This window comes from Nematolebias whitei, chromosome 2, assembly GCF_014905685.2.
Source record: "Nematolebias whitei isolate Nwh7 chromosome 2, NemWhi1, whole genome shotgun sequence".
In the NCBI taxonomy this organism is placed as follows: domain Eukaryota; kingdom Metazoa; phylum Chordata; class Actinopteri; order Cyprinodontiformes; family Rivulidae; genus Nematolebias; species Nematolebias whitei.
This window is the reverse complement of record NC_056499.1, coordinates 908,047-911,195: the sequence shown is the minus strand read 5'-3', so window position 1 is coordinate 911,195 and position 3,149 is coordinate 908,047. Positions and strand designations below refer to the sequence as shown.

At 38.8% G+C, this 3,149-nt stretch overlaps 1 protein-coding gene across 1 annotated transcript in view; it reads right to left on the bottom strand.

Annotated features, from left to right (window-relative positions):
• Window positions 1-1,678: 1,678 nt before the first annotated feature.
• The window catches only part of mettl15 (methyltransferase like 15), a 165,787-nt gene continuing 164,316 nt past the window's right edge, over window positions 1,679-3,149 (bottom strand). Inside the window, exon 5 of the mRNA XM_037695314.1 lies at window positions 1,679-2,342. Within this exon, the coding sequence (XP_037551242.1) occupies window positions 1,912-2,342 (431 nt within the window). The 3' untranslated portion in view covers window positions 1,679-1,911. The remainder of the gene's footprint in view (window positions 2,343-3,149) is intronic.

The following is a 3,149-nucleotide window of genomic DNA, read 5'->3' as shown; positions in this document are numbered from 1 at the left end:
TGAATCTCTGACTAGAATAATCACTGTGAAAAATCACATCATGTTGCTGCTGATCTGTTTCATGTTGCTGCTGATCTGTTTCATGTTGCTGCTGATCTGTTTCAATGTTGATGTGTTCATGCGTGCACATCTGCTCACAGACTCATGTTCATGTTTGTGCTGATGTTCAATGTTTTATGTTATGAGTGCTTAGTGTATATTTAGTTGATGTTTTTCTTAGTTCATATCTTAGATGTTATTACTGTTTTTCTCATACATTTTATTGTTGGATGTAACTGGGACCCTGGGGACATAATTTCGCTCCACCACATGTACCACACGAGGTGCGAATGACAATAAAGAAACTCTTGACTCTGACAAGAACCCTGCAGATGTTGGATGCTGCAGATGTTGGATGCTGCAGATGCTGGATGCTGCAGATGTTGGATGCTGCAGATGCTGGATGCTGTCTATCACGGTGCACTAAGATTCATAACTGGCTGTAACTACCGTACCCACCACTGCACCCAGTATTCATGGATGTAGACCCAACAATTTTGCTCTGGACAAATGAAACCTTGTAGCTTTTGTTTTACTTGCTTTCAAGAGAAGGTCAGACTGTCAGTGCAACCTTTTTCCCAATCCATCCTGATGCATGCTCAATAATCCAGGTAGAAAAATCTAAAAAAAAGTTAAATCTGGTCCTCTGGGCATTACAAGAAACAACAATAAAAAAACAAAGTAAAACAAAAAAATGTAGAAATGTTTCTACATTTTTTTGTTGTTTTGCTTTTTTTTTTTTTGAACGTCCAGAGGACCAGATTTAACTTTTTTAGATTTTCCCCAATCATCGATTTGAAGGGAAACCATGAAAATATTAGCGATGCAAGATTTGCATTGTAGCTTTAAAGGGTTTTGACTGAGAAGACCTTCAGGGCTTTTTGTTGAAATAAACACACACTATTGTGAGAACCCTGGTGAGAAGGGCAGAGTTAGTCAGGTGTTTCTGTCCGCTGAAGAGGATCTGGTCATTTCTAAGAAGTAACCTGGAACAGGACAGACTGATTACAGGCCGTGTTGTCAGGACTTCATCCAAAAATCACCTGACCACTGCAACAAGATAAACTTTTTTCCTCTGCATCCAAGAAATGTTGTCAAGTGAGATTCCTGGTAAAAAAACAAAAAGAAAAAAACATGCACCTTAAAAAAAACATTCTGCTTTCTTGAGATTTCCAGAAATGTTCGTCTCTTAATAATGCAGATATTTCCTTGTTTTGTTGACTTTGAGTAGGAGATGTGTCCATTTGTCATGTTAGTGTAATTGTGCTAAAAAGGGAGCATGTTTTTAAAAGCTTGTTTCTTGTGTCTCATGTACTTCCACTGCTATGATTTGATACATGCCCACCAGCTGCTGAGGTCAGTCAAAGGACATTCAAATAACTGGACAAAGATTTCTCTTGGCAAAAAAAAAAATAAAAAAAATAAATAAAAAAGTTCTCAAATGCTCAAGTCTGTCTAAAATGCTATGAAAGACATTTCAAGTTTATTTTGTTACATATAAAAGTTTATTCAATTCTTGTTTCACAAACTGACACAGTGATGTGTTGAAAGGCAGAAATCTTTGTCTTGGAAAAGAACAAAACTGATATTTATTCATTATTCATTCATTATTAACTGGGACCCTGTGTACATAATTTCACTCCACCACATGTACCACATGAGGTGCGAATGACAATAAAGAAACTCTGACTCTGAAAAATGTTCTCAACCAACAATTAGGAGTCACTCATTTCTTTGCTATGGTTGAAAAACTGTAGAATCCCTGCTCATATGCATTTAGTTCTGAACTGTGCAATGTATTTGTACAAAATAATACAGATATATTGAGAACAAGAACATCAATGATCATCTCTAATATTTAAAGTTGCACAGTTAAATTCGGAGTGCTGTCCTCAGTTTGGCGGAGCGTCCTCGAGGATTGTCTCTCACCTCATCTTTTTCAGGAGTGATCACTTTTTTTCGCACAAGAAGCCAGTAGGCACTTTTAAAATCTTGTTTCTCCTTCACCCGATTTTCCTTCCTGCTGCCCTTTTTCTTTGGGCTGAAGTGGAACTGATTCAGATCAGACAAGTCACCTCCCTGCAGGAACCGTTTGACCAGTCTGTCCTCTAAAGAGTGAAACGTGATCACACAGAGACGTCCACCGGGTCTCAGTGCTTCCTGGGCCGCACGCAGCGCTGCGTGCAGTTCGTTCAGCTCATCGTTCACAAAGATTCTCAACGCTTGGAAGGTTTTGGTCGCCACGTGTGCCGGTCGGCGAAGTTGGTCTTTACGTGCGTACGTGACAAAGGCAGGAAACGCTCCTGGAAGCAAGAAAAAAAGCAAAGAGCACAGAATGAAAGCTGCATGTAAAAAATGCACGAAATGTAGTCACTGCAGCAATTTCACTTTATCTTTGAGTTGAACAAAAAGCTAACAAAGAATGTTTTGATTTAAATTAAGGAAAGAAAACAAATAGGTACATTTAAATTGGATTTCAGTAAAACTGAACAAGATCAAGAAAAGGCTGTAAAAAAAGTTGAAGGAGCACTTTGCAACCGAGTCGATTAATTAGACAAACATGTATAAAAAGAGCATTTTGGATGAAACTCAGTAAAGACGAGCAGAGGCTCAGAAGTTTATGAACCTGTTTAAAAATACTGGCCCAACTTCAGAATAATGTTGCTCTACAGCAGTCCTTCTCAAATAGTGGGGCACGCCTCCCTGGGGGGGCCCGGAGCAATGCCAAGGGGGGCGCATGTGACCCCGGGGAACATTTTGCGGCCGGGATTAGGTTTTTTTATTTTACTTTTTTTGCACCATTCTCATTGTGTCAGGGTGCGTTCTGCAACTAACGTGCTCATTGTAGCCATTAATCCTGACTTCCTCATTTTGACTGAAAAAATCAGCACAAATAGATTTATTCATTTTGGTTTTGGAGGTCAAAGTGTTTTATACGACACTCCTGAGTTATCAATCAACCTTTATTTCTACAGGTAAATCCCATTGAGCCTCGAGGACTCATTTACAAGAGAGACCTGATTTAACAAAGAATGATGACAACAATGGACAGTTATAAAAAGTCATACTGCAGGTTTTTTTTTTTTTTTAACAAATAGGATGGCTAAAAG